We start from the raw sequence: 24,267 nt of genomic DNA on the forward strand, positions 1-24,267 counted from the left end.
TGCACATATGTTGGGCCCTGGCTGGTTTGGCTTAGTGGATAGAGTGTTGACCTGTGAACCAAAGGGTCCTGGGTTCGATTCTGGTCAAGGGCATGTACTTTGGTTGCAGGCTCCTCCCCGGCCCGGGCCCTGGTTGGGGTTTGTGCAGGAGGCAACCAGTTGATGTGTCTCTCTCTCATCAATGTTTCTCTTTCCCTCTCTCTTCCACTCTCTCTAAAAATCAATGGGAAAATATCCGCCGCTGAGGATTAAAAAAACAAAACAAAACAAAACAAAACAAAACAAAACACACACGTTGGGAGTGTGTACTAAAACATGTCTTACTAGTAGGAAACATTACTAATTTACTAATAGAACACTTGACCAGGAGAGTTTGGAGATCAAATCCTGGGGGCAGGGACCATGTGTGATTTGTCTCTGCATCCTCAGAGCCTAGTGCTGCCCCAGCTCGAAGAGAGTCTCAACAGACAACTATGAACAGGAAACCATCTTGATGGATGCTGAAGCGGAGAACTAGGGTCTGATTCAGGCTCTGTCGTTTAATTCTATATGACACTGGGCCAGGGAACTTGACCTCTGGGGGCTTTGATTTTCCTCTTCTGTACAATGCCAGGCTTTACAGACAAAGGCTAAAGGAAACCGTAGAACAGCTCTGGGCTGGATTTAGGGGGAGGGGTGCCCTCTAGTGGTGTAGTGGCGTCTTTCGCTCTGTGTATTCTCACCTCCACTCTGCAGGATACATGATCCTGAAATGAATGTCCTTACCTGACCCTGCCAAGCTGCCTTTCCAACTTCAGGTCTGGACACTCCCTCAAATGGCTCCAGCCCTCCCAGCACCCCACACTGAAGACCTGTCTCTCTCCCCACTCACTCCATCCCTCCATCTTTCCCGGATGCAGTGTGGGGCTGAGAAGGAGCCGTTAGAGTCACACGCCCCAGTTCAAATCCCATGCCTGGCATTGACTGGCTATATGATCTTGAGTAGGTTCAAGCCCCCATTTCCTCCTTGTAACTGGGGTAATAATACCCACCTCACAGGGCTGTGAAGACTTCAATAGCAAGGAGTGCTGATAGGTTGCTACTCCTTTCGCCGTGTAACACCACGTGAGTACTATCAATCAGCTGGAACTTGTTTCATAGAGAAGGATTTTGAACTAGGTCTAAAAAACGAAGATACACAATTCCCCAAATTTTAACATGTATTGAGCACTTGGCCATATGCTAGGCATTGTCAATTCCCCCAACTTCTCATAACCATTAGTAAAAATAAGAATAGCTAATATAATTATTAAACTCCTTCTGCTAGCCATGTGCCAGGCTCTTTACAAATTGTTCTCCACTTATTTCTCACAAACCCTATCAGGTGGATGCCATTATTTTAATTCCCATTTTACAGATGAGGAAACTGAAGCACGAAGAGGTGAAACAATTTGCTCAACGTTTCACAAGTAGTGAGTGGCAAGGCCTCCATCCTGCATTTGAAAATAGGAAGTTTCAGACACAAGTAGCTTGACTCCAGCGTCCATGCTCTGCCTGAATTATCTAATTTAATCTTCACACCTGCCAAGCTCTACACTAACGGATTTACATAACAATAGGTGACATTCGCTGTGTATTTTTAGAATCCAGGCCCTGAATGAATCGTTTTGAGCGTATTATTCGTTGAAACCTCACAAAAACTTGTAGACTCAGATGCTATTATTATCCTGGTTTTATGGGTTTGAATAAAGCGAGGTTCACAATTGATTCAAAGTCACGCATTTTAACGGTGAGCTGTAAATTACACCTACAATTGTCCAGCTCTCTTCTGCCCACCAGCCTGGTCATCTCTAGCCACACCCTCCTTATTTTTCTGCTTTGATCTCTCTGGGCCTCTGGTTCTCGCTTCGCCCTTAAACAGGCCCCGCCCCTTCAACTTGAGTCCCCGCCTACTGGGCGGTGCCGTTTCCGAGCCTGTGGAAAGGCCCGGGATTGCAGCAGGTCCCGCCCTCACCCTTAGAACCTATTCTGATTTGTTCCGGTGCCGGGGACCGGGAGAAGGTGACACATCTATTGGCTGACGGCATCTTCAGGGCAGTAAACGGAAAAGGCCGCCTACCGGCTTTCGCACGTTTTCTTCTGGGAGTTGTAGTCTCAGACGCTCCATTCCCGGGGTGGCGCCGGTCGGACTCCGCGTCCCAGCATTCCCTGCGCGAACCCTGGAGCACTTCCGCCCCGTTGTGAAGTGGGTGTCTCGGTGGGTGAGTCCGGGTGGCGGGGCGGGGGCATCGGAGACTTAGGCTCTGGGCTGGAGACTTAGGAGGATGGTGTCACAGGGGCCGGGCCGGTGTGAGCGGAGAAGGAAGCTTTTCTGTGTGGGTGGTGGGGTGAGGGGCGGTCAGAGCATGAAGCGTCCGGAGGTGGGAAGGGTCATCGAGGGGTTGGGGATGAGGAGGGAGCCAGAGGGCTCTGGGGGAGAGGACGGGCTCAGGGCTGAGGGTGAGGACACGGAGAGAGGTTCTGGAGGTGGGAGAGCCTAGAGGGGCCAGGGGACCACAGAGGGCAGGATTGGGGGGTCGGGGGCCCAGGCAAGAAGTGGAGATAAGCGGGCCTGAGCTTGCAGCCCAACCTTAAAAATAACGTACCAGCCCCTACCTGCCCTGACACTTGGTCTGATGGTTGTGACTTCTGGAGCCCGGTGGGCGGGGCCAGCTATTGTGTTCTGTCCCACAGGGCACTTCTTTCCTCATGCCCGATGGACGCGGATGGCACCGTCCTCCAGGCGCCCAGGCGCCCAGGCGCCGTCCGGGTTCTCTTGCTTTCTTCCACTCCAGGGATCCTCAGATCCTTCCGTTTCCTTCATGTGTCTGGAACCTGCCCTTTCCTTGTCGGGTTTTGGCCGAAGCCTCCATCTTTCACCTCTCAGCCTGGACAAACGCAATGTGACCTGTTTAACCCCCAAATCTGATTATGCCTTCTGCTTTAAAAGCCTCCATTGGCACTCATCACGGATAGAATTAAGTCCAAACATCGCAGCCCGATACTCGGGGTCCTTCCTAAACGACTTTGCAGCCTAGTCTTTTTGTGCCCCACACTCCAGAGCTACCAAGCTTTTCCCATTTTGGGGGGAGGTCAGGAACCAACTCAGATGTTACTTTGTTCAATTGCCTTAAGCAGTTAAAGTCATCACCCCCCCCCCCCCCCCCGAACTCTTTACTGCACTTTGCACATTTGATCATCATCATCATCTGTGATTCCTTTTCTCTCTTCCACTAGACTGTAAGCATCTCCAGGACAGGAACAGTTTCTGAGTCACCCCTGTTTCCTAATAAATACTTGGTGAATGTGCGAATCAAGACCATCCAGGGTGAGCTTTGCTATCTCAGGCTGAAACGTGCTACTTCCGGTGGATTTCCCGGGGCGTGAGTTTTAGTCTTCTTCCTCTTATGGCTGTTTTTGCTGGAAGCTGATTCAGGGCCTACAGGGGTTTAAGCCAGGCCCCGGATTCCCCTTCCTGTGCCTGGCAGACATAGCTAATTGCCCACAGCACGTATTCACATGGGATTCAGAGTCCTTAACACAGTTGAATGACGTTGGTGCTTTAAATGAATCCTATCTGCCTGCTTTCTCTGCTGTATGCCCTGAAGTGTAAGGTCAGGCTGCTTAAGCAATAGCTTGGACCACCAGCCAAATGAGCTAGAAAGCTTTCGGGAACTCCCAGTATTTTTCTCTTTGGAGGTCACAGACCAGCCTTGGCTTTCCCACGGGACTGGGGCCCATCTTTTCCATCCCACTGCTTTCTGGGTGGGTTCTTCATGTCCACGTCCATACTCACTGCCCCAGGAGCCAGGATGCCTCCCCGCTCCCCTGGGTTTATAGAGGGATCTTGATTTCGACAGCAGCCAGCACCTACCCCTCATTACTTAGGGGAATCTGTACTCTTTCTAGGTTTTCCAGGAGATTGGAAGGGACCTTTGAGATCACTCAGCTAAAAGGTGGCAAAGTGACAGCCCGTGCTGAATGAAGCCTATCGTCACGCTCTACTTAACCCTCAGGGTGTTTGAAACAATTGTGAGTAGGTAGCCAACATTTAAAAATCTAGAATTCTGACTTCTCTTAGAAAAATTAGAAGGCCTGTGGACGCTGGGCCATGGCCCGTTGGTCCTCTGTAGTGGCCACAGTCCCCACTCCGCTCATATTCTCATTGACGCTGCCAAGCCTCTCGCCACTTACATTTGTGGCCGCTGATTTTAGTCTCCTTGTCCTTTTGCTCTACTCCCATCGTACTAACGGGGGAACCTGGCGTAACTGAGTAGGGTCAGGCTGTAAGCTGCAACCTAGAGAGGCTGCAGGAGCCACTTGACCTGTCCCAAGTCACACAGCTGATAAATGGCAGGAGTGGAACCAGCACCCCGATTTGCTCACTCCTGCCTCAGTGTTCCTCCCACTCTCCTCCATACCATCTTCTCAGGACTTGGGATGACTGGCAGACCTAGAGCAGGCTGTGTGGTGTGGCTAAAGAAATGACTGGAGGAAACGAACCTGGGCTTAGAGCAGTGATGGCGAACCTTTTGAGCTCGGCGTGTCAGCATTTTGAAAAACCCTAACTTAACTCTGGTGCCGTGTCACATACAGAAATTTTGATATTTGCAACCATAGTAAAACCAAGACTTATATTTTTGATATTTATTTTATATATTTAAATGCCATTTAACAAAGAAAAATCACCCAAAGAAAGTGAGTTCGTGTGTCACCTCTGACACGCGTGTCATAGGTTCGCCATCACTAGCTTAGAGTCCAACTCTACCACTTGCTAGTTGTGTAACCTTAAGTGCATCTTTTTTATAGAAACTCAGTTCCCTCCCTGTGTATAGACTGGAGATATAGTGGAGTCATACCTCACAGGATCATGGTATTCTACAGGCAGCATGGAAAGTGATAATCATATTTAGCCAAAGCCACAGTCAGCTCTCCGGCAAGGAGCCATTAGAAACCAGCACGCTCTCTCTAAGCTGCCTGGCACAGCTGGGTTTTCCTGAACACGAGGTGGATGAGTTGGCCTGTGCCTAGGGACCATGCTGAAGCAAGACACTGCTCACACTCAGTGGAAGAGGGGCCCGAGGGAACTGAGACCAACCTGGGACCAGCAGAGTCCCGGGTGTCATCACCACATGCTCTCTCTGGAACAGACACATAGTGGGTGGATCTGGTGCACTGTTTAAATCATGTCTGTCCTGCCTTGTTTGTATGGAGTTTCATATGTGTACGTTATAGATCAGGGTCAGGCAGCTCAGCACTAATGGCACTTCACTGGCTTGCCCGGAAGATTCGGTGAAGATGATGGATGTCGAGCACTCAGCCGTGCCTGGCACCATGGGCACACTCTGAGGTTGCTGATTCGAGAGAGGACCTAGGGGTTCCTGGTTGTCCCAGGGCTGAGGGGTGCCCTTGTCCATGTCTTTCCTGTCATCTCTGTGTGAAGTCACTCGGCTGTTGGCTGGCTGTGTTGACCTCCCTCTGGATAGGCTGCTATTTGTATGTCAGAGAGCAGCAGAAAATCTGCAGGTTTGTATTTAAAAACAACCTTTGGGACTTGCAAGTCTTCCCAGAAGAAAATACCTGTTACCTGAGACTCTGGGCTTTGGGCCTGGGGGGCAGCTAACTGCCTGTTTGTTGTAGTGTTCCTTCTGTGCAGGAGCACACACTTTGCTCAGTGATTGTCTCTTAGTAGACTAACTTTGGTGAGGGTAGAGATTGTTGATCCTAGTTCCTGTCGGTTCTTTAGCTCCCAGTACAGTGCAGGGGACATAGTGGGATTCTGTAGATGACTGGTGAATCAGTCCTCGTTTGAGAGAGAGACACAAATGTGTTTGGACTAGTGCATGATTAAAGCTATGGTTTAAAAAAAAATTATGAAAGGTTAATTCTTTAGCGTGCTATAAATTATGGATCTTCCATAGCCCCTTAGGTTTTTAATGTACCAGCTTAACTGTTTTAATAAAAGTCAACAAAAGTCCAGTGGCCCTGCTGGGTTGGGCCATTGGAAGACACTGGGTTGGGCACTGTGGATACAGATGAGTAAGATTCAGCACTGGCCCTAGTAATGCAACGGAATGGGGAGCTGTCAGATCCACGAGCAGTAACTACAATAACGCAGGTTAACAGAGATTAGAGGTTTGTGCCAATTGCTTGGGGGGCACAGAGTGGGGAGGCGATTCTTGGAGAGCAGTGGTGGGGGCAGGGCATGATAGCATGTCAAGGAAGTCTTAACAGGGAAGGTGACAGTGAGCTGATAGCTGAAGGACGAGCAGGAAGTTGTGCTCCTAGCCTCTCCCTAACTGTGGCGGTCTGTAGGGCACACCTTGCCTATTTCTAGACAGTCCAGTCAGATGACCTAAAATCAAAATGCCACCCCTCCCTCCAGTCTCAATTCAGCCATGTCGTTCCCACGTGGAAGCAACTGGTAGCCTCCTCTGAGTGGCATTTTTTATGTCATCTAGATTTGTTGGGAACGACACAAAGGGCTCATTTTCCCAGATAACCCAGCCTGAGTGTGGTCAGAGTCTTCATTGTGTAAAAGCAGCAGCTTCAGACGTTCACTCAGAAAGCATTTGCTGAGAGCCTCCTGTGTTTAGTGCATCCTGCTTATTGTGGGTGTGGGAGAGTTAAGGGTGTGACAAAAAAGAGAACTAAGCTATATTCCCTGCCACCGGTGTGGCTGTAATCTCTCTGGGGACACACATGTACACTCGCCCCTCTGATACAACCTAGACAGTGGCAAGGGTCACAGTGATGGAATAAAGAGAAGAGAATTCCTTCTGGCATGAGGAAGGCCATTCCTTCTTTATCTAGTTTGCGCAGGAAGGGCTTAACATAATCCTTGCTTCATGGCACATCCCCATCATTAGTTGACCATTATTTCACTGTGTATGGAGTGCTTCCTGTGTGTGCTGAGCTGTGATTGGTCCCTCTGGAAGCCTGTGATCTAGTGGGTAGATAATTAGAAGGTCTGATCTGGGTAACGATACAGGAAACATGAGGTGGCGCAGAAGCTTGCGGCTGAGGACTGAATCTTGGGAAAGGACAATTTAAGCTGAGCCCTAAGTAGGTGAGGAAAGGGAAGAGGCTGTTCCCAAAGGAGACGCCAGCACGTGGGAGGGTGCAGAGGGCAGCACGATGTCGGAGCTGCAAGCTGGAGCCACCATGACTGGTGGGAGCACGGTGAGGAAAGGAGGTTTGTATTTGATCCTGAGGGAAATGAGAGGTCACTGAAGGGTGTCTAGGAGGGAAGCGACATGGTCAGAGTTTGATCTAGTCTGGTTGTGCAAAGAATGGGTCAAGGGTGAGAGGAGTGAAGGCAGGGACATGAGATAAACTGCTGATCAGGTAATAAATGTGATGATTTCTCTGGACCAAGGTGGTGGCCTTGGGGATGTAGATGGTTAGAAGACCAAGTGGACACAGTCTGGTGATGAGTTGGATGTGGGGGATCTTGGAGAAAGGTTCCCGGTATAGATAAGTTGATGGAAGTCGTGTCTTTTTGTTGTTAATCCTCAGCAGAGGGTATTTCCCCTTGAATTTTTAGGGAAGGGAGGGGGAGAGACAGAGAGAGAAACACTGATGTGAGAGAGACACATCAATCGGTTGCCTTCTGTATGCGCCCCGACCAGGATTGGGGGTTGAGCCTACAACTGAGGTATGTGCCCTTGACCAGAATTGAACCTGGGACCCTTCAGTCTGTGGGCTGCTGCTCTATCCACTGAGCCAAACCAGCTAGGGCTGGTGCCTTTTTGGATGGAGAGCTCCAGAAGAGAGACAGACTTGCAGGAGAAAATGATGAGTTTAGTTTTTGACCCATTGAGTTTGAGGTGCCTAAGGGATAGCCAAGTGGAAATGTCTTACAGGTGGTTGGATTTGGGGGTCTTGAGACAGGTCCTGGCTGCAGTGTTGGGAGTCACAGAGATGGTGAAAAATGACAGACAAGTACAGAGTGAGAGAGGGACTTTGCAAGGGGAGCACCTTTAGGGGAAGACTGAGGCTTGAAGGCCTGGGAGAAAGGCCTTTCGGAGGGGTGATGTTTATCCCGACGCGAGGGAAGGTCTGACTTTGGACATGGGTAGAGGGGGGAAGGCTGCGCCGGGACCAGATCACAGAGGCTCTGATGCCAGGCTCAGGCGTTCAGCGTGTCCCAGAGGGTTTAACACTGTGCTGTCTTCCCTTGTTGTGCTGGCTGCTGGTGCCAGATTGTGGTCCAGCTTCCTGCTTATGGCACAGGGGCATCACTCGGCACTCCACCCCATCCAGGGGCAGTGGTGGGTGTGAGGAAGGGGGACGGTGAGGCTCCTGGGTCCTCTGCTCACTGCCCTTTGTCTTTCTGCCTTCAGAGCCTTGGAAAGCATTTCCTCTCCCAGGAGCCCCGTGAAGGACACACCGTAGATGCAGGAAGACGTCGGATGAGGACAGCCCAGCTGAAGTGAGGCGTCCAGGACAGAGCATGGCTGTAGCCCTGGAGGCCCAGGCCCAGGCGTCTCCCCCAGCAGAGCTTGAAGAACTCCTGGTTGTGAAACTGGAGGAGGACGCGTGGAGATCAGAGCCCAGGCCTCGGGAGAAGGACCATGAGCCTGGCCCCGGCCCCGAGGCCTCCCGCCAGCGCTTCAGGCAGTTCCAGTACAGGGACGCGTCGGGACCGCACGAGGCCTTCAGCCAGCTCTGGGCGCTCTGCTGTCGCTGGCTGAGGCCAGAGGTCCGCCTCAAAGAGCAGATCCTGGAGCTGCTGGTGCTGGAGCAGTTCCTGACTATCTTACCCAGGGAGGCCCAGGCCTGGGTGCAGGCGCGCCACCCTGAGAGCGGCGAGGAGGCGGTGGCCCTGGTGGAGGATTGGCACCGAGAGGCCCGGGCTGCAGGGCAGCGGGTGAGGCAAATAGCCGGCCTCCCTGAAGTGGTCAGGCAGGCAGCGGGCTGTGACTGGCTTAGTAATTTCCAAAATAATAATTATTATTGTTATGGAGCAGCTGACATCTATTGAGCATGACCATGTACCAGGAATGTTCTAAGTCAGCAGTTCTCAACCTGTGGGTCGCGACCCCTTTGGGGGTCGAACGACCCTTTCACAGGGGTCGCCTAAGACCATTGGAAAACACATATATAATTACATATTGTTTTTGTGATTAATTACTATGCACTATGCTTTAATTATGTTCAATTTGTAACAGTGAAACTGGGGGTCACCACAATATGAGGAACTGTATTAAAGGGTCACGGCATTGGGAAGGTTGAGAACCACTGTTCTAAGTGCTTCCCATGTATTAGCTCATTTAATCCTGTCAACAATTTAATGAGATAGGTCCTATTATCCTAGTTTTGCCAGTGTGGAAACTGAGGCAGAGCAAAGACGGTAATTGGCCGCGAGGTAGAGGCAGGGTGTGAACTGAGACAGTCTGACTCTAAAGCCAGCATTCACAGCCACTGCTCTGAACCCTCCCTGTGCCGTGTTCACAGAATTTGTATGGTTTTATACTTAATATAGTCTTTTCACATATGCGATTGCTTTGAATGCTGATAGCAGTAATGTCAGTATAAGAAATAGCATTATTGTCCCTGTAATTTATAGATTCAACCAAGTCCCTAAAAGTCAGGTGGTTCAGAAAGCTCGTCCCTGTGAACCACAGCCTGAACCCAGCTCCTCAGGTCCCAGGGTCATCGTTCTACCCCTCAGACGCCTCATCAGGAACCTAGGAATGAAAGCGCCTCTGAGGCATGAGGCTCACATGAAATAGTGACTGACATTTATTGAACACGCCCTGTGTGCCAGACACTGTCCTAAGGCTTCTGCATATGTTGCTTATCTAGTCCACCCTGCGCCCCAATAAGGTAGGTACTGTTACCATCACCGTTTTTCAAATGGTGGACAGAGACTCGGGTAAGTAACTTGTCCAGATTTACACTGAAAGGAAGATATTGCGGATTTAACGCATAGCTCAGCAGTTTGCAGCCTGAGGGCTTGTTGTCATACTTGAGCCGTCTTCGGGTCTTAAAAAGGGCCTGTTAATCCCTAGATCACCACTGTCCCCCAAAGAACACTTTCTGCCCTACCAAGACTGGTCTTATGGGGCTGACAATTGGGAACGTTGCCCGTCTGTGTGTAGGAACTGGAACTGTGTGGAGAAGAGACCCGGTCCTGGAAGGCAACGCGGGAATCTCAGAGCTTTCAGCGGCAATCAGCCCAGCACTGGCCCGAGAGACCGCCCCAGAGGCCGTGGGTGAGGAATCCGGGCCCGGACCTTCCCAAGCATCTCGACTCCAAGATGGCGCCCCAGGCCCTGAAGGAGAGTGGTGAGTACAGAACTCAAGGAACGTCAAGGAAGGGCGTGAGGGGTGGTGAGGAAGGGTGCATGGGGAGGAGGGATGTATGAATTCCAGGCAAGGGGTAGAGTAGTGTCTGATGGACTCACTGAGAAGTAAGGCAAGTACGTAAGCATCGCAGAAGAAGTTGAAGTTCCCCGTGATGGCTCGTCCCCTCCAGAGCCGAGTCACCGCAGCTTCAGGCTGGGGCGGGGGAGGTGGTGACCCTCGGAGTTCCGGGCTGGCATCTCCCACAAGGCACCTCACTCAAGGCAGCTTAGGAGCCAGGACTCTCGGAGGGAAGGAAAGGGAGACTTGCACTGACTGGGGAGAGTCTCAGCTTGCCCCGAGCACGGCTTTGGAAAGCTGGACCCAAGTGGGTGGTTCTGTGGAGACCAGAGCTTGGGTTTCAGAGACTTTTTTCTTCTCAGCTGTCCTCACTCCCCGAGTCCCTACTCTTCCAAGGACGGGGAGCGTTGGAGATTGGGCGGTGACAGCTGAGTCCCAGGTAAGCTGCTCTCTGTTCTCCCCTTCCTGTCATTACTGCCCCTTTGCTCCACTTCTTTCTCTATGGCCTCCCCTCAGCAGAAGGCCACAAGGCCTGGGTGTCAGCTCTTGCCGCTTGCCCCCAGTCGCTGGGCTTCTCCTTGGTCATGCTGCTCCTTACGATGCTAGACTCACCCCGTATCCCCGTGCTTCCATGACCTTTCCTGGGGCCCACAGGGTTTCCCAGGCTGTTTTCCAGGGTCAGTGACATCTGAGGTCCTTCTTTTGTCCACCTCTCAGGAAGCCCGGGGCCCTGGCAGACGTGCCGAGAAGGAGTTTCGCAAGGAGCCCCCCGGAGACAACCGTGGGAACAGCGTGTCCCTGGGTAAGGAACTAGTGCCCTCGGAAGAAGGTGCCGGGCCCCCAAACCCTCAGTTCCCAGAGCGTTCTGTCACTCCCTAAGTCTCGTGCCTCTGTGAGGTCAGTGGATTGCAGACATAGGAAGAAGACAAGCTTTTCGTAGCCAACACTGTGCTGGCAGGGGTGGAGCGTGGGGAGGAGTCGGCCAGGATGGAGGCTGGCAGGTTGGCTTCCAGGAGCCTCGCCTCTCAGGGCTCCTTCCCTTCGTTTCCCAGTAAATTCACCACAGTGCAGGGCTGGGCCCTGCCTGCGGTCACAGAAACCCAGGCTTCCAGCATCAAACCGGACCCAGCACGCAGGGGCGGGCTGACCCAAGGAGTGCACTCACAGGGCTCAGGAGGCTGGAAGCCCCTGTGATCGAGACTGGAAGCCCCTGTGATCGGGGCTGGAAGCCCCTGTGATTGGTGTTGGAAGCCCCTGTGATCGAGGCTGTAAGCCCCTGTGATCGAGGCTGGAAGCCCCTGTGATCGAGACTGGAAGCCCCTGTGATTGGGGCTGGAAGCCCCTGTGATCGAGACTGGAAGCCCCTGTGATTGAGGCTGGAAGCCCCTGTGATCGAGGCTGGAAGCCCCTGTGATCGAGGCTGGAAGCCCCTGTGATCGAGGCTGGAAGCCCCTGTGATCGAGGCTGGAAGCCCCTGTGATCTGGGCAGACTCCTTTCTCTGTAGCCACATCTGCACGGGAAGCCAAATAGTAACGAACCGCTTCCTGTTGGGTACAGACACGTGAGGAAAGAGCAGAAGGGGCAGTAATAGGTCTGACTCACTCCTGTCAGTGAGGTCAGGCACCAGAAGCTTGGCTGCTCGCTTGACAGTGTGACCCCCTTTACACGTGGTGTCTGGTGAACATAGTGCCCAGAGGGACTAACTGGGAAACGCTGAGCTAGATAATCCTTAGGCCTCTTTTAGTGTTAAACTCTATTTCTAGTTTTGTTCAAATACTTATTTAATTAAAGGCTTTCTATTTGTTAGGGTTGGGAGTGGTTGGAACAGCAGTCCTTTAGCTAAGTGTTATAAAAAGTAAGGACATTTATTTTCTCACATAATTGGAAGTCCAGAGGAGGGCATGCTCCCGCCACAGTACAGAGGGCTCAGCAGCATCACCTCTCTGCTCTGCACCCTCAGTCTCAGCTTCACATGAAAGCTATTGTGTGTCAGTCAAGAGATGGATGCCAATGACAGTTGAGGCCACATATTTCCTAGTAAGACAGACAGATACACACACACACACACACACACACACACACACACACACACGGAGGGAGATGGAATGAGAGACCTGTCCTCCGACCATCGGGTTCATTCTGATTGGGCCAGTTTAAATCACATGGCCATTTGAGGACCAATAACAGTTACTTTTTGTATGATCTGTTTCATTACAACAAAGAGAGCAAATGAACAAAGCTAACAGGTCAATAACCATTTCTGGTGAAGTGATCCTGCTACCTCTACTTCCCTCTCTAACCCCCCAGACATGTGTTGGGCTTAGCCTGGGAAGTTCTCATTAGCCTCTCGTAGGGAAATATGTTGGACAAGCACTCTGCTCAGTAAATAATTTTTGTCATTTCTCTTCTTTTTATATAGGAGTTCTAGTTTCAAAACCAAATATCATCACCCAGCAAGAGCAAGGACCAGAATTCTGGGGTCCGAGTCGTATAAATTCCGGAAAAAGGCGCACTGCAGATTACAGCCTGGATAATGAGCAAATAAAACCAGCCCCAGCCCTGGTCTGGAGGGACTCTCAGGCCTGGGAAGAACAGTACCAATGGGACGCGGAGGACATGAAGGTGTCGGGCGTGCACTGGGGCTATGAAGAGACCAAGACCTTCCTGGCAATTTTGAGTGAGTCTCCTTTCTCTGAAAAGCTCCGGACTTGTCACCAGAACCGACAGGTGTATCGGGCCATTGCAGAGCGGCTGAGGGCACGAGGCTTCCTGCGGACACTGGAGCAGTGTCGCTACAGGGTCAAAAACCTCTTACGGAACTACCGGAAAGCCAAGAGCAGCCACCCACCGGGGACCTGTCCCTTCTACGAGGAGCTGGAGGCCCTGGTGAGGGCTCGGACAGCCATCAGAGCCACAGACGGCCCAGGAGTGGCTGTGGCCCTCCCTAGGCTGGGGGACAGTGATGCAGAGATGGAGGAACAAGAGGATGGGAACTGGGAGCCAGAGGAAACGGCAGAAGACTGTAATGGTGATGACCTGGCCACTGGCGAGTCCGTCCAGGGGCCCAGGATTGCAAGGGGTCCGGCTCTATTCCAGAGTCGTATTGGTAAGAACACAGGCATTTAATTGGATCCAGTATCCAACCCTCCTACTAGCCAAACCTCTGCTCCCCAAGCTCAGGGCACAGAAGTCTGGATTGATGCTACTGGAATGAGGCACTAAGTTCCTTCAGTCATCCTCAGACTCCTACTCTCTCCTGTGATCAGATCTCATTGTGCAAGTTTTTAGCTATAGAAACAGTCCTGAGGGACTTTAAAGAGCAAATTCAGTATTTCCCAAAGTGTGTATGGGGATGATCATAAGTTCCACGAGTAAACTTTTAATTTTAATGTGTATGAACACATTAACTATGGTTTCACAGACAGTAAAATTAGATAAAGATATTGAGTGAAATATTTAACAGATAGAGCAGAAATCAAGACAGTATATAGTTGAGTAATCAGTGTTTGGGAAATAGCCAAGTCACTGTAAAAGTGGGAACACGCCCAGCCGATGTGGCTCAGTGGTTGAGCATTGACCCATGAACCAAGAGGTCACCGGTTCCATTCCCAGTCAGGGCACATGCCCAGGTTGCGGGCTTGATCCCTAGGAGGGGGCGTGCAGGAGGCAGCCGATCGATGTGGTTTCTCTCTCATCAGTGTTTCTATCCCTCTAGCCCTCTCTCTTCCTCTCTCCCTAAAGTCAATAAAAACATACTTTTAAAAAAGTGGGAGCACTGAAGCCTAAGAGATGAAGCGTCCTATCTCAGGATCTAAGTGAGGCAGGGGCAGAGTCAGGGTTAGAGCCCAGGACTCCAGCCTCCTTTTATGTGGTGTTCCTCCCTGGCTGCATCATGTGCCTGCAGAGGAACTGAGAACAGACCACTTCCTTTTCCTTCTTCCACTAAAGAGGAAAGAGCAACCTCAGTTGGCCTCTAATGCAAGATTATTTGACCTCCATTCATGTCTTTAAGGATTCTCAGTTTCCATATTTGTTAAAAGGAAAATTCATGAAAGTAAGCAGAGGACATGTATTGAATTGATACAAAGAGAGTCTCTTGTATCCCAATTGCAGACCTTTCCCTGAACCAATCAGCTGAAGCCAGGGGGTAGGGTCACCTGGTATAATATGGCCACCTAAGTCCTTCCCTATAGCCAAGGCTCGTAGGTGTTAATAAATCTCTTAGAAGGGATTGGGGTGGGAAGCTCTGGCACAGCCCTGAGAGGCAAGGGTATGGTTGGTGCCCAGGTACCTGGACAATTTCTGAGGGGCAGGTGACCCTGATCCCTGATGACCTAGGCAAGTCTCATTAAATCTCACAATTCTGACCTCTTTACTCCTGACAGCAGGTGTGCACTGGGGCTACGAGGAGACCAAGGCCTTCCTGACCATTCTCAGTGAGTCCCCATTCTCTGAAAAGCTTCGCACCTGTCACCAGAACAGTCAGGTGTACCGGGCCATCGCAGAGCGGCTATGTGCACAGGGCTTCCTGCGGACACTGGAGCAGTGTCGCTACAGATTTAAGAACCTCCTTCGAAGCTACCGGAAAGCCAAGAGCAGCCACCCACCAGGGACATGCCCCTTTTATGAGGAGCTGGACTCACTGGTGAGGGCGCGGACTGCAGTCAGAGCCATGGGGAACATCAGAGAGGTAGCAGGCCTTCCTACGTCTGGGTGGAGCAGCACAGAGGCTGACGACCAGGAGGCCTGGGATGAGATGGCAGATGAAAATGTCATCAAACCTCCAACCCCATGTCCTAAAACCCCACACACTGGTAAGCATGGAATAGTTGGATTCCCACAAAATCTGCCAGCATGCAGATAGAGTGAGGGAGCCTGGCTCCTTATCTTGTTTCTGGATTAAAACAATGGAATTGAGTAGAAGGATTTGTGCTTTGCTCAGATTATGTCTAGTTTAGTGTAATCCCCTAAATGAGATAAGCAGTCAGGTCTAGATTTTATTGCGATTTCGTTGAGCACTTATAGAGTTTATTCAATCTCATAGGACATAGGACATACTGATTTTACTAGAAGAAGGTGTTCATTATCAAATAGTGGAATAAAGGAATTGGCCAGGGAGACTGGATGGCTGTTTGGTTGGGGCTCATGGCTCCCTTGGTGGGGTCACCAGGTCTCAGACTCCTTCCCTCAGCTTTGCAGGTCACAAATGCATGTATGCACCAAAACTTGATCAATTTCATGTTAGCCAAATTCATTAGACACAGGATATAAATATGTAAATAGATGCCAACTAATGAATGAAAAACCACATTTCTTCCCATTTTTTCAGGTTTTGAGATGAGTCATGAGGATGAAGGCCAGAGTTCAGAGCAGGATATTTTTGAGGATTTGCCTGGAGTGTTATCAAAATGTCCTCCAGAAGTTGTTTGCCACCCTCACGATTGGGAGGAAGGCAGTGAACATGAAAATGAAGATGAAGAGCAGGCAGGAAATCCACCGCAGGAACGGTGGGAAGAATGTTCTTCTGAAGAAGACTTAGAAAAACTTATTGACCATCAAGGCCTGTACCTTGCAGAGAAACCCTACAAGTGTGACACATATGTGAAAAGCTTCAGTCGGACCTCCCACTTCATCGCTCGCCAGCAGACACACACAGGTGAGAAGCCCTACAAATGCCTCAAATGTGGGAAAAGCTTTAGTGACCGCTCCAACCTCAATACCCACCAGAGAATTCACACTGGAGAGAAGCCCTACAAATGCTTCGAATGTGGGAAAAGCTTTAGTGATCACTCCAATCTCGTCACCCACCAGAGAATTCACACAGGGGGAAAGCCCTATAAATGTGGGGCATGTTGGAAAAGCTTCAACCAGAGCTCCAACCTTCTGAAACATCAGAGAATCCACTTGGGAGGAAATCCTGACTATTGTAGTGAGACTGGGAAAAACTTTGGCCAAAGGCCCTCCTTTAGTGCTCACTGGTGGAACTTGACAGAGGAGACAACTCCTGAACAACCTCAAAGTGCCAGTAGGAACTTAGATTCTCCTGGACCGTACAGCACCAACTCAGGGGAGAAACTTTATCGGTGTTCTGAGTGTGGAAGAACCTTCTCCAAGAGCTCTGCCCTCATTAGTCACCAAAGAATCCATACAGGAGAGAAACCATATGAATGTGCTGAATGTGGGAAAAGCTTCAGTAAGAGCTCCACCTTGGCTAACCACCAGAGAACCCACACTGGGGAGAAGCCATATAAGTGCATGGACTGTGGGAAGTGCTTCAGTGAACGCTCCAAGCTCATCACACATCAGAGAGTGCACACAGGAGAGAAGCCCTACAAATGCCTCGAGTGTGGAAAATTCTTCCGTGACCGTTCTAATCTCATTACTCACCAGAGGATTCACACGGGAGAGAAGCCTTATAAGTGCAGAGAGTGTGGGAAATGCTTTAACCAGAGCTCCAGTCTTATTATTCACCAGAGAATCCACACTGGGGAAAAACCCTACAAGTGCTTGGAGTGTGGCAAAGACTTCAACAATAGCTCCCACTTCAGTGCCCACCGGAGAACCCATGTAGGAGGGAAAGCGTTGTAGAAGACAACTCCCCCCACAACAAAAGAGAAATGTGTATTTAAATCTCCCAAGATTATCAGATGTTTGGTAGAAAGAAACATTCCCAGTTTTTAAGCTTGGTGTATACCCAGGGAAGTTATCTTGATATAATCCAGGTAATTTGGCAGCGAATTACAAATGCTAAGGATCCAAATTTGTGATTTTTTTCTCCTGTAAAACATCTCCACTCAGTCCTCAGGCTGTCCTTACATTTGCTGTCATTTAAGGGCTTTCTCAGTGTTTGAGCCAAACTGGAAGCATAGGGGATTAGAGGCCAATCGCTGGTCCTGAGCAGGGATTCCAGACCTCGCTGTGCCTTCACACTCTCCGTGTGTACACATCCCCCATCGGCACACGTCAGTCTCCTGCATGGCAGTCTCTAGTTGGGGCGTATCCTCAGAGAATTTTGAGACTCTGGTGAGAGAACAGGCCACCATGAGCTCAGCAAAAAGGAGGAACGACAGTTACGTATTACTCATGTTACTAAGTCAGTGCTAATAATAGCAAAAATAGCCGGTCGGTATTTATCAAGCATTTGCTGTTCGGCAGGCTCTCTGCTAAGCACTTTATATACTTGATCTCATTTAATCCTCACAACAGCCCCAGGAAATAGGTACTAATATTCTCCCCATTTCCCAGAAAAGAAAAGCGAGGCTTGGGAGACTGAAGTAACTAGCTTGGGTCATAGCTGAAAGTGGCAGAGGCGGGATCCAGCCCGACCTGTCTGCCCAGAGCCTGAGGTGTTCCTACCATCATGGAGAACCCCCCTCATGTTGGGGCAGTAACTCGGGCCAGGATCTCAAAGCACTTTGTAGACCACACATCCTGTTAACATTTCTCTATGAATCTAAAGGTGAAAGGTTTGGGGATGTTGATAACTGGCGCTGGGCTCTGAGCAAGGATGAGTGATTCCCAAAGCACTAGATGTGAATTTCTGTCTTTACAATGACGGGTGAGAGCGAGAGGTGGGCTGAGATTGGGAAGCACATGTAGCCAAAGTGACGTTGATGAGACGGCTGTGGCCAGGGAAGGGGGTTGAAGCAGCTCCCTTTCCTCCGGGAGTCAGTCCTGCTCCTTGTTCCCCTTGGGTAAATCGTTAAGCTAAACCTTGCAGAAAGCTGGGCCTCCTCACCTGTTCACTCATCCCGGTGTTGCTCCCGGGCCCTTTCCCTCGTGGCCGGGCAGAGGCTTTGTTCCTCATCCAGACTCTGTCCTAGCCCCGCTTCTCCGCCGCTCCGCTCTCTCCGTTCCGTGTGTGTCTTTACCTCGGTGTGCGTGCTGATGACTCCCAGATCTGTCTCGTGCCCTGGGCTCCCCTCTTAGGAGCCCAGTCGCCTGCTGACCAGCCCTACTTGGGCGACTCCTGGGCTCCTCCAGCTGCCATGTCCACCTGTTGCCAACTCCGGCCGCCCGTTCAGCACGTGCATGTACACACACTCGGACTCACAGACATTCCCTCACGCTGCCTCAGGGAGCCTTACACTCACATCCCAGACCCTGTCCCGCACCCACACTTATCCCTTCTAAGGGCATTTTCCAATTGGGCTGTGGTTATCCGGCTGCCGGGGCGGAGTCGGTATCTATAGTCAGAGACAGTCCCCTTACCTTAGTTTTGATCCCACTCTTCCTTTCCACATCCCTTATCATCCCCCCCTCCCCAACACACCCAGTAGCAAATGCCAATCTTACTTTAAGCCCCTGCCACAGTCCACTTCGGGGGTTCGTGCTGCATTTAGTGGTAGGTCAGGGAAGGCTGTGCAGGAGAGGGGAGGTTCAAGCTGGGTCTTGGAGCTCCCACTTCAGCCTTTGACAGCTCCCAGCTGGTTTTACACCCGCAACATCAGTATCAGCACTCACACACCACCATTCCCCCCTTGCTCTGATTTTAGGCAAGTTGGGAATTCCCTCCAAGTGCACATTCTCGAGGGGGGGGGAGTGGTAAAGGTGCATTCCTCCTCACCTCGCCATTCCTTCCACCACCCGCGCTGCAGCGGAGCCACAGCCTCTCATCTCCTTTGGTGCACCTTTCACCTGGCTCATGCCAGGAACCCTAGAAGCGGCCTGCGCCCAGGACCCCCATCCTGTGCTGCGAGCAGGAAGAGGCAGCAAGCTCCAGCGGCCCCTCCTCTCAGGTGCGGTCCGTTCTCCCATTTCTCAGGGCTGAGCTGCTTCCTTCTAAGAGCCACCTGGTTAAGTCAAGAGCAGAAGATTTTGCCTAAACTTGTACAAGTAGAATAGGCGTCCACACAGGCATAGCCTTTCTTATCAGGGCACTGTTAGCGATGCCTTTTGCATGTGAAAATGATTCTGATCATGTCTGCCGCTGCATAACACTCCTAAAGTCACGTTGTTTTCGACATTTTCGTTAGGGGACAATACCCTGTAATTGTGCTGCGTAGAGGGTGAGGGCCCCGGGAAGGGAGAGTCAGAAACAAGTCCATCTCGGAGGCTGGTTGGGTTCATCTGAGTCCCAGGAGGAGAGGAGCCTCGGGCAAGGGCTGACGGCCGTTGTCACAGAACTCTCCTGAGAGTCCCTGGGCTCAGGGAGCCCTACTCGGTGCCGGGTGACATGTGACACGGGGAAAGGCCTCTTCTCCCTCCTTCCACGTAGGACATGATGGCTAAGCTCCAGTGATTTGGGGAATTCATAGACCAGAGTCACTTCTGCGTATTTAGAGGCAGCGGAGACCAGCAGGAGGAGGGGCACGGTGGTGCCTGGAGGTGGAGGTGAGCAGCTTTGAAGCCCTCCCTGCGGGTTCCACCTGGTGGGGGTCAGGGCAGGAGAAGGCCTTACAGACCGAACCTGAGGAAAGGGCTGGTCATGACCACACAGGACGTCCCCGACCCAACTCTACTGAGGTTCCCGAAAATTGATGGCGGAGGTAAGGCCAGCCGGCTGACAGTCACACTACATCCGCCTGGCAGGTCCTGGAGGGAAGACAACACAGGGAAGCTGGACATTTGTGATGGACGCTAGCTTCTGACTATGGAATGAAAATGGGTTCAGGTTTGGCCACCAAGGGCTCAGAGGTTCAAGGTCTGATTCTAAACACACATCAGCTCTCTTGGGCTGCAATTTGTGCATCAGTTCCTGGCTTCGGTTTATGTGGCTTTGTTTTCACTTCCTTATCCCTTGTTTTCCTACGATATTAAGTACATTTCTTAAATCTTGTAAAAACCCATTTTGGGATAAAATGACCTGATAATTAAATTACACTGATTAAACTGCACATGCGTACACACACACACACACACACACACACACACACACAGGTGGGGGGATGTTTGGATTCTCTGGCATCTCCCTGGTTACACCAAAAGCCGGGAGGTAAAGAGGAGGGCAAACCAGTGAGGCCCAGGCTGTCAGGGAGGAGGGGCTCCAGGCCTCAGTCCCCTTGTGCTGAATCGCCTCTGCCTTCCCCTGTTCTCTCTGATTCTTCAGATGTGGCTGAAGGCACATGGCCCAGGAGCCATTGCTTTTTTTCCTGTGACAGGGCTCTTTGACCTGCTGGACTTCTCCATGCGCCTACGCTGATACATCTGTGCTGGGAGATCTGAGTCACCTGGGATGCACATAGCACAGGGCCAATTATGGATAAAGGGGAGGAAGGTGTTCCCAACAGGCCAACTCCTCCTTGGCTCTGCTCATTTGCCTCCCAGTTCAGGAACAGAGGCCATACACTTTGTACTTGAGAAAGTGGGGAGGGGGGGGGGACATTCTTCCCTCCTTGCTCCACCCATTCCCTTCAGGTAATACTCAGAAGCTTTGTAGCTCAAGGCTGAAGTTTTCTAATAATTGTTTACTCTTTATCCTTGTTGAATGGCGTATGGGTAACACTTTGCCTTTTAGCTTCTATTATCCTTGATTCTGATTATGAATTAGGGGAGGGGAGATGGAGAGAGAGAGATCAGAATTTGACATGATTTTGATCAGAATCCACTGGAAACTTTCTTCCTATAGGAGTCAGAATCTCCAGGGCAGGTTCTACTACAGCAGTGGTTAGAATGCACTCATGTTCTGCACATCGTGGGGCAAAGATGACATCGGGGAGGCAGTAAGTTATGGTCTTCCTGAAGGAGAACAGGGGCTTTGTTTACACGTTTTCCTGTAACTTGTTTGTAGCAATTGCTTCACCACTGAGCAGATCCCCAGGGCCTGCGTCCTGGAGACAGGACAGAGGCCATGGACTCCCCCTCATCATGTGCTTTCTGTTAGCCATGGTTTGACCACATGTACAGCAGGGCCCAGAGGTCACTTACAAAATCATGTTCATCGTCTCAAGTGTCAAAGCTGACCAGCCAACCCAGGCAGGAACAAGAATTCTTATCACTCTTGATAGCCATCGAGCTGGCTGTGACCAGTCCAACTGAGAATGTGATACGGGAGAAAAACCCAGCCTGAGGGACATGCCCGGGGGCCTGGGCTGGCTATCTGTTGGCCCCCATGTCAATAGACCCCTGAGTGCTCTTGCCGCCAGAGTTGGGGAGGGGGGAGGAATATGATGGGCAGGGGCACCTAGTCCCCAGGTAGGCAGTAGGAGTCACCAGGCGAGCTCTGGACATCCTTGGGATCTTGGGATTGAGGTCTGAAGACAAGGTGTGAGACCTGATAGATACAGGGCTCAGAAAGCTTGAGGAAGGAGCCAGATTCCAGCTCTGGGAGTTGGCCTGCACTCTTAACTGTGAGAACATTTGAAAGCTCCTTTGATGCTAATCTCACTTCCTGAACATGTACCTGCATTCACTGAAGACTTCTTCCCTTGGTGCTTCTTCCTTTGCACCCCAATGCTTGTCAGCACCCTGGGTGACTCAGCCATCTACAAGAGGGCCATATGGTCTTTGACCTCATGGGTGCCTGTGCCACTCCATCTCAGCCACATTTGTCCTCAAACCCTTCCCCCCTTCATCTAATCAATTGAACGAATCCAGACACTAATCTCTTCTGAGCACCAGATTTGCATAACTGTTTGGGGTCTCCTCTGGGACTCAGCAGGTCCATATTGATGTTCCCCCTGAGCTGGTTACCCAGCCCTCCTCCCCTTCTTTTTCCTCCCAGTCAAGAGTATCATCATCCGTCCAGTTGCTCAGGCTTTGAGAGTCACCCTTGAATCTCTTCTGTCCTTTGTCTCTCTGTCCAACCACCTAGGCATGTGAAAGAAATCTCTAAAAGACATCTTGAATCTACCCATCTCTATCCATTCCATTGGTGGGGATGTAAAATGGCATGGCCGTTCCGTTGCTCCCGTCTTCGTCCTGGCTAGCATCACCCACACCTGGTTGACTAGTTAGCAGCTGCCGCCTAACTATTCTAGTTTTACAGTGTCCTTCTCAGTCTTGTTCAACAGCGTTGGGCCTGAATTTGGCCTTGATGCCAACATGGTGATCCCTGGTTTCTTGTTTGCATGTACCGTCTGTTCCTTTGCCCATTCCTCTATTGTTGATGATGCTTCCTTTGTGAAAACTAACAAGAACAACACAACTGTAGCTATGAAGTTTCTTTACTTTAGCTCCAAGCCATCCATGTGATAATGGTCTGTCCAGTTGGCTGTAGGAGTTCCAGCATTGCCCATATCTGGCCCCAGAGTGTGGGTGTGAGAGCTTCCCCCTTCCTCCCCCTCCCCTGCTGATAGCCAATATTCTGAACCATGCCGAAGGTAGGCGTGTTCCCTTGTTTTCAGCTGTTTTGAATCACTGTGTTTCAGGAATACCTCCTGTCACAGCACTGAGTTGAGTTTTACTTTGTGATCTAACCTGAAAACCTTTTTCTGTACTAGATGAATTACACCTAATTATATTAAATGATATAATGGCTGTGTTTGTTTTCCGACCTGTCATATTAGCTTTTTACTTTTTGTCTCTATGAGTTTGACTACTCTAAGTACCCCATATAAGTGGGATCATACAGTTTTTGTCTTGTTGTGAATGGTTCATTTCACTTACTGTTCTCAGAGCTCATCCCTGTTGCAGCCTGGGTCAGATTTTTCTTCCTCTTTAAGGCTGACTAATATTCCATTTATGTCTGTCACGTGCTCTTTGTCCATCCATCAGCTAACATTTGGGCTGCTTCACCTCTGACTATTGAGAACAACGTTGCTAGGAACACAGCAAACTGTGCATGTACTGCTGCTCCTTTGCCCAGTCCTCTATTGTCGATGATTCTTCCTCTGTGAACACGAACAATAACCACTGTGGCTACAGTTTCTTTACAAATATCTCTTTGTGATCCTGCTTTCAATTCTTTTGGGGATATCCTCAGAAGAGGAATTGTTGGATCATATGTACAGTTATTTTAATTTTTTGAGGACCCTTGATACTATTTTCCAAAGTGGCCAGGCCATTTTACATTCCCATCAATAGTACAGGTTTCCAATTTCTCTACATTCTCAGCAACACTAATTTTATTTATTTACTTTTTGATAATATCTATTTTAATGGGTGTCAGGTGTTATCTCACTGTGATTTTTGACTTACATTTCCTAATGATTAATGATGTTGAACATCTTTTCATGTGCTTATTGGCCATTTGTATATTTTTTTTGAAGAAGTGTCTCTTCAAGTCCTTTGCCTACTTATAAAATAGGGTGTTTTTTTTTGTTGTTGTTGAGTTGTAGAAGTTCTTAAAGTACTGGGTATTAATCCCTTGTCAGATATGATTTGCAAAATATTTCCTCCCATTCCATAGGTTGCCTTTTCATTCTGTTGATTGAACAGTTTTACATTTTAAGGACGTCCAATTTATCTATGTTTTTTTTTTTTTTTTGCTTGTACTTTTGGAGTCATATCTGAGAAATCCAATGTCTTGAAGCTTCCCCCCGATGTTCTCTTTTATAGTTTTAGGTTTTATGTTTAGGCATTGGATCTGTTTTGAGTTAATTCTTGTGTATGGTGTATCCACTATCATTTTTGCTAAGAGTTCCTAACACATCATGGAAGTAACACAAAACAGTTTAAGAAAGAGATTTCTACGTTTCCACAGTTGGCTTTTAGTACCAAATATGTCTTTCTTCTCCTTCCCCAACAAACACTTGTCCCTACCCATAAAAAAGACATAAACATGTAAGAAAACAAATGCAAAAATTTATATTTTATTTGAATTCAAAAAATTTAAAATTGCTTTCAAATTCAGGAAAGTACCATAATGCAGGACCCCAGGGGGAAGCCTCATATACAGAGACAGATAAATTAAATGTATATACTGCAGACAAGCCAAGGTGTGTAGATTACATATTTACAGCACTTGATGTTTTCTGAAAACCATATTTATACATTTT

At 49.8% G+C, this 24,267-nt stretch overlaps 1 protein-coding gene across 6 annotated transcripts; it reads left to right on the top strand.

Annotated features, from left to right (window-relative positions):
- The first annotated feature begins 2,134 nt into the window (after positions 1 to 2,134).
- Positions 2,135 to 24,257, top strand: ZSCAN20 (zinc finger and SCAN domain containing 20). 6 transcript variants are annotated; one of them, XM_036350712.1, is made up of 9 exons: positions 2,533 to 3,346; positions 3,928 to 4,050; positions 8,364 to 8,890; positions 10,125 to 10,311; positions 10,752 to 10,828; positions 11,107 to 11,191; positions 12,810 to 13,496; positions 14,776 to 15,204; positions 15,720 to 24,257. In XM_036350712.1, exons 3-9 carry the CDS (start codon positions 8,474 to 8,476, stop codon positions 16,976 to 16,978), a joined length of 3,141 nt encoding a protein of 1,046 aa, XP_036206605.1. In that variant the 5' UTR covers positions 2,533 to 3,346; positions 3,928 to 4,050; positions 8,364 to 8,473; the 3' UTR covers positions 16,979 to 24,257. The 6 variants fall into 6 exon arrangements, with proteins under 6 accessions (XP_036206606.1, XP_036206605.1, XP_036206609.1 ...); XM_036350716.1 differs by having other exon boundaries at positions 14,779 to 15,204; XM_036350713.1 differs by lacking the exons at positions 2,533 to 3,346; positions 3,928 to 4,050 and adding an exon at positions 2,135 to 2,240.
- The last annotated feature ends 10 nt before the right edge of the window (positions 24,258 to 24,267 follow it).

Source organism: Myotis myotis, unplaced genomic scaffold, assembly GCF_014108235.1.
Source record: "Myotis myotis isolate mMyoMyo1 unplaced genomic scaffold, mMyoMyo1.p scaffold_m19_p_2, whole genome shotgun sequence".
Taxonomy (NCBI): domain Eukaryota; kingdom Metazoa; phylum Chordata; class Mammalia; order Chiroptera; family Vespertilionidae; genus Myotis; species Myotis myotis.